The sequence below is a fragment of the Grampus griseus genome, assembly GCF_964374135.1.
Source record: "Grampus griseus genome assembly, chromosome: 20".
Classification (NCBI taxonomy): domain Eukaryota; kingdom Metazoa; phylum Chordata; class Mammalia; order Artiodactyla; family Delphinidae; genus Grampus; species Grampus griseus.
In genome coordinates, this window is record NC_139014.1 from 20228145 (window position 1) to 20234140 (window position 5996).

Consider the following 5996-nt stretch of genomic DNA (forward strand, 5'->3'; position numbering starts at 1 on the left):
TCCTTAGGGCTGCGTAGAGAGGTCCTTGGGGCTGGGTAGCGAGGTCCTAATTTAGGAAGAGGGCAGAGTGGGGGTCGGCATCAGAGCTATGCTTTAGGAAGACGCAGCTAGCAGTAGCGTTCAGTATAACTTGGGAGAAATGCCTGTTTATTTCTGTGGCTCGATGCCCTTCTTCCTTCCCCTAAGACTCCCCCAAGCCCAGAATCCCTGCCCTAGGCACGCTCCCTGGAGCACAATGCTAATTTGGGTGTCATGCCACAAAATTTCCAGCAGGTGGCGCTGTGGCCAAGCACACAGACTCGCTGGGCCTGTGATGTTGCCTCTAGGAGGAAGCAGAATCCCTTGTTCGCTGGAGGGAGGCCCCCAGCCTCCAGAAGGTGCTAGAAGCAGGATCCCAAGGATCTGCTAGAAGCAGGATCCCAAGATCAGGAGGATCTACTGACCCTCCTGAGACTGGAGGTGCGGTGGACCAACAAGTCCTGCCTTGTAGTCATTCCCGGCATCACAGTTACTGACTCTTCTTTCCTGTGGTCCGGTCCAGTTAGGGGAAGGGAGGCTACAAAGGTGAAGAGGGCACAGCTCCCAGACTCTTAAGTGAGATACGACTTCTATATAAATCACCCTATGAACTGTCCCCCCGGCTCAGCCTTTGGAGAAAATAAGTTCCAGTTCCAGCCCTCAGCTCAACCACAAAGCAGGACTGAGCCGCCAGGGCCCACATCAGGCCTCGTGAGAACCTGGGGCCTCAGCCTGCCGTTCAGCCTTGAGGGGTGGTCTGGGCCAAGATGGACTTTCCAATTCCAGAAGAGGCCCTGAAGGGCCAAGGAGAGGGGAGGGGCTGCCCTGCATTCCGATCCCGCTCCTTTCTGGGACCCCTCATGGAGGGGAGGAGGGGAGGGCAGTGAGGCTGGGCAGCTGGCCAGGTGCTCCAAGGCACAATCTGGTTCTCATGTTCTCAAACATGGTGTCTGGAGAATGTGATGAAAGTCCCCTGGCTTTGTGGCTTTTTGCCATAACGAAGGGCCATCCCTGCCAAGCAATAACTTTCTCACCTTGTCTCCTGCAGGGAAGCCAATGAAGAGCGTGCTGGTGGTGGCCCTGCTCGTCATCTTCCAGGTAGGTGTCCCACCAAGAAAAGCTCCGTTCCCTTTCCCATATGCCCCTCCCCAAGCCTGGTCCTTCCGAAGCCCAAGCCCTGGGTTCTGGTGGAGACGCTGGGCATTTGCCAGAAAGAAATAGACCCAGACACAAATCTGTCATTCGTTAAGCTGATAGCCACCCCTCCTCTCCATCTGCTGAGTGACCCTAGAAAGCCACGGATGTTCTCCGACATTCCTTTACTCCATTTCCATTAAAACACGGGAGAAAGCAAGTTACCCCACCTTCCCCACCCCGCTTCCAATATCCCCATCCGGGAGGCAGAAAGGTGGACTCCTGAGTGCTTGGAGAGAGTTCTTTGCTTTGCAAAAAGGTTCCTGGGTTTTGCACGTATGTGTCCACACCCACACATGTAAATCTTCATATATGGACTGAGAAAAGAACCCGTGGCCTGGTGGCTGGTAGCTATCCTATCGCCCCAAACCTGTCTCCCTCCTCCACCCTCCAGCCAAAGGCTCCCCTCGAAGCCCCAGTTCCCTTCTGTGAAATAGAGACTGGCCTGAGCCTCACTATGGGGGAGGATGGAAGCACATCCTTTAGAGGGGCCCAGAGCGCTGTAGGAGCAAAGATCCCCAGTTTACAAGTTTCGGCGTCTCAACCCCAGCTGTGGAGACAGAAAATCTGCCCCAATCGAGTACCAGAGTTAGAAGAAACTAACTCGTGAAGTCGACTCTCCCCCGTTTGCTGGGGTTGGGAGCTCTCTTGGAGGGGGAAGGGGGGCTGAGGTAGGAGCTGGAGAGGCAGCACTTCAGAATTTGGCTCTTACCCAGGTCTGGAGGCCAAAGGGGCAGCTTTCCAGGAGCTCTGGCCAGAGGCAGGCCCCAAGTTGGGCACTGTTCCCGAAACCCCATCCCAGAGGCCCCCTGGAGCTTGGGCTGTAGCCCACAGCTTGGCGCCCTTCCCCAGCACCACTCCCTCCCCTCTCTCTCCCCTGTTTCCAGGACTCCAGAGGGGCTGGAAGGTTGGGGAGGGGATAAGGGACAGCTGGGCTCATCCTTCTCTTTACTTGAGGGGATGGGTTCGGCTCAGATGGGGCAGGATGTGGTGGGGCTTGGGGCTGCAGAGACACGTCAAGCCTGGTGGCCCCTGGTACACGGGGCGGATACTAAGCAGGGAAAGAGAAGGCAGAACGGGGTGGTGGGAAACACAGGTCACAGAGGCTGGGTATACTGCCCTCCAAGGCCCAGAGCCTCCTTATGTCCAGGAACCCTGGACCTGAGGCCTTGGACATTATCCTGGGCGGCCAAGGGCAGCCAGCCTCTTCCAGGCCTCCCAGGCTGCAGTCATGCCCGGAAAAGAGAAAAGTGGTTGCCACTGACTTTTCTTCTCGAGATAGCAATGCCCAAAAAAGCTCCTGGGCGTGATTTGGTCCTTGCCCTGTTGCCAAGCAGAATAGCGATGAATCCAGAATTTGGAAGTGAGAAAGAGACCGGATACAGGGAAGTCAGGAGACTGGGTTCCCCTGCTGGCTGAGCAACCTTGAACAAGCCACATCGCTTCTCCAAGAGCCCCCCTTTCCTCATCTCTACACTCCCTCCAGTTCCCCAATTGCACGAAAATCCATCATGTCGAGCTGCCCAGGGCCCCATTCCCAGAGGAGGGACCAGGAGCTTCCTGAGGCAGTCTTCCAGCCCAGCTCCCAGCCCCGCACAGCTTAGCCAGCCCGAGTGCCCTCCTTCATTGATAAAATCACAGCAGACTGCCTGAACCTTCACCCTGCCCCGCAGATAGGCTAAAAAAAGCCCTGAGCAGCTGAGCCCTGCTGACTGGGATCTGCCAGAAGATACAGCAGGAAGAAAGAGGAGAGAGGTGCGGGGAGAGGGTTCGAGGATGGAGGGAGGGTGGAGACGGGGGCCGTGCTTCCTTCCTGGGCCCGAGAGGACTCAGTCACAGCTGAGGCTGTGGCCCCGCCCTCCACTTGGCCCTGCATCACCTGAGCTTCTGCCTCATGCTGGGTGCTGTGCCCCGGGCCGCAGGGATCCATCCGTCTTCAAGTCACTGACCACCCCTGATCACGGCAGCTTGCCCCAAACCAGGGCTTTCTGGCCTCTTAATAGAGCTTTGCCTTCCTCTCTTCTCACTCCGGGCCCTCCTCAACCTTAGCCCAAGTGGATTTTCCCTCAAAAACTGGGGTATTCGTGTAGGCCCCCTCCCCTGGAAAGTTCTTTCTACCAGGTTCCAAAGGAGGCTCAAAAAGAAAGACACACGATCCCACTTTCCTGGAGTTTCCAATGGGCAAAATAAAACCTCCATGGAGACGAAATGATGCCAGAATCGAGTCAGGACCCTCACAACCACCATGTGGAGGAGATAGTATTCGTCTCCATTTCACAGATGAGAAAACTGAGTCTTAGGGAGAATGAAGTGTATTTAACAAGCCCAAGGCTCGTGTGGCCCCAAAGCCCAGACTATTTCTAGTCCAGCGTTAACACCCGTTAAGGTCAAGTCTCTCCGAAGTGTTGGCAAAATCAGACGCTTGCTCCTTAGTAGAAAGGCAGAATCCCAGGCTCCACCCCGGCCCACTAAATCATCTGAACAAGATCCCCGAGTTCATGTGCATGTTAACATATGAGAAGCACTGATTTCAAATGAAAGAAACACCTGGAAAGTTTAGAAAAACAGATTCCTGGGCCCCAGCCCCTGAGATTCTGGTTCAGTGGGTCTCACATGGGGTCCGAGAATTTGCAGGTGATGCTAACTGCACCTTGAAACCACTGCTCTGGCCAATCCCACAGCAGTGAGATTGAGACCCAGTCAGCTAAGCTGGAGCGTGTTCCTTCCCCACAGGTGTGCCTGTGCCAGGATGAGGTCACGGACGATTACGTCGGAGACAACACCACAGTGGACTACACACTGTACGAGTCCGTGTGCTTCAAGAAGGACGTGCGGAACTTTAAAGCCTGGTTCCTCCCGGTCATGTACTCCATCATTTGCTTCATGGGCCTGCTGGGCAACGGGCTGGTCATGCTGACCTACATCTATTTCAAGAGGCTCAAGACCATGACCGATACCTACCTGCTCAACCTGGCCGTGGCGGACATCCTCTTCCTCCTGACCCTTCCCTTCTGGGCGTACAGTGCGGCCAAGTCCTGGGTCTTCGGGGTCCACGTCTGCAAGCTCATCTTTGGCATCTACAAGATTAGCTTCTTCAGCGGCATGCTCCTGCTTCTCTGCATCAGCATCGACCGCTACGTCGCCATCGTCCAGGCCGTCTCGGCCCACCGCCACCGTGCCCGCGTCCTTCTCATCAGCAAGCTCTCCTGCGTGGGCATCTGGCTGTTGGCCGTGGTGCTCTCCAGCCCAGAGCTGCTGTACAGCGGCATTCAGAGGAGCAGCACGGAGCAAGCGCTGCGGTGCTCCCTCATCACCGAGCGCGTGGAGGCCCTGATCACCATCCGGGTGGCCCAGATGGTGGTAGGCTTTCTGATCCCCCTGGTGGCCATGAGCTTCTGCTACCTCCTCATCATCCGCACCCTGCTCCAGGCGCGCAACTTCGAGCGCAACAAGGCCATCAAGGTGATCATTGCCGTGGTCGTGGTCTTCGTAGCCTTCCAGCTGCCCTACAACGGGGTGGTCCTGGCCCAGACGGTGGCCAACTTCAACATCACCGGCGGCACCAGCTGCGAGCTCAGCAAGCAGCTCAACATCGCCTACGACGTCACCTACAGCCTGGCCTGCATCCGCTGCTGCGTCAACCCTTTCTTGTACGCCTTCATCGGCGTCAAGTTCCGCAGCGACCTCTTCAAGCTCTTCAAGGACCTAGGCTGCCTCAGCCAGGAGCGGCTCCGGCAGTGGTCCGCCTGCCGGCACGCCCGGCGGTCCTCCATGAGCGTGGAGGCTGAGACCACCACCACCTTCTCCCCGTAGGAGGCTCCTCTGCCGGGACTAGAGGGACCTCTCCCGGGGCCCCTCAGACTGGGGGCAGATGACCAAACAGCTGCTGAGGGAAAGGCCATTCTGGTCATCCAGTTTTATCTCGTGGTGAAAACCCAAGCCACAGAAGACAGATGGAACCCCACCCTAGCTAGCTACCTCAGCAAAGGCTGCAAAGAGACGTGGTTGATAAGCTATCCCAGATCCTGCAACACTCCAAAACCAAGGCCGTCGTCCCCCAAACCCCAGACGAGAGGTGACAGTCAAGAAGCGGTTCACATCTCCTGGAGTGAAAGGGCAGAGGCATCAGCGAGATCTAGGGTGGTGGAAGGGGCCTGGCCATTGTTCCCATGAATCTTCTAGAAAGAAGTCCTCCCTGAGACTCAGAGTGAGGGCTTCCATAAAGCAAGGCTTTGTCCCCAAGACCAGAGACAGTGGGGCAACTTCTCACCTGTGCAGGGGAAGGGGGATGCCAGTGGGTCAAACTAACGCTCTGAATCCCTCCCTCCATCTCTCTTTTCTCCTGTCATCTGAGCCAGGAAGAAACGGCAGCCTCCATGGCCCCTCACCAGCCACCTTTCCTCAGGCTCTCCACGCTGAAGGGGTGTGGTGTTTCCCACAGGCCAGGCCTGGCCACAGCCGTTTTCCCAGCCAGGGCGCTGGGGCAGGGATGACGCGTGGCTGGCCCTTCTCAGGTCTCAGCTCTGCTAGGAAGCGGGCAGAAGGCATGGAGAAAGTTTAGGGGCCAGGGGTGGGGACGACGCTGGCTGCCGCCACCCAATGAGCTCCTTCTTTGTTCTTTGCCACAGGGACAAAAATCTCTCATCCTGTTCTGCTTTCAATTCATGAAGAGACCACATTTTACTCATACAAATAAAAGTTTTCCCTTGAGGAAACAATAGCTTGAAAAGAAAGGGAAAAAAAATTCTTGGTAAATGGCAAACGAGTGTGTTCTTGTTTTGCAA

The 5996-nt window shown here is 56.3% G+C and overlaps 1 protein-coding gene across 1 annotated transcript; it reads left to right on the forward strand.

Annotated features, from left to right (window-relative positions):
- Positions 1–1074: 1074 nt before the first annotated feature.
- CCR7 (C-C motif chemokine receptor 7) lies at positions 1075–5225 on the forward strand (the record flags this gene model as incomplete). The annotated part of the gene is made up of 2 exons (XM_082679916.1): positions 1075–1116; positions 3946–5225. The coding sequence occupies 2 exons, from the start codon at positions 1075–1077 to the stop codon at positions 5023–5025; spliced, it is 1122 nt and encodes a 373-aa protein (XP_082536042.1). The 3' UTR covers positions 5026–5225.
- Between the last annotated feature and the right edge of the window lie 771 nt (positions 5226–5996).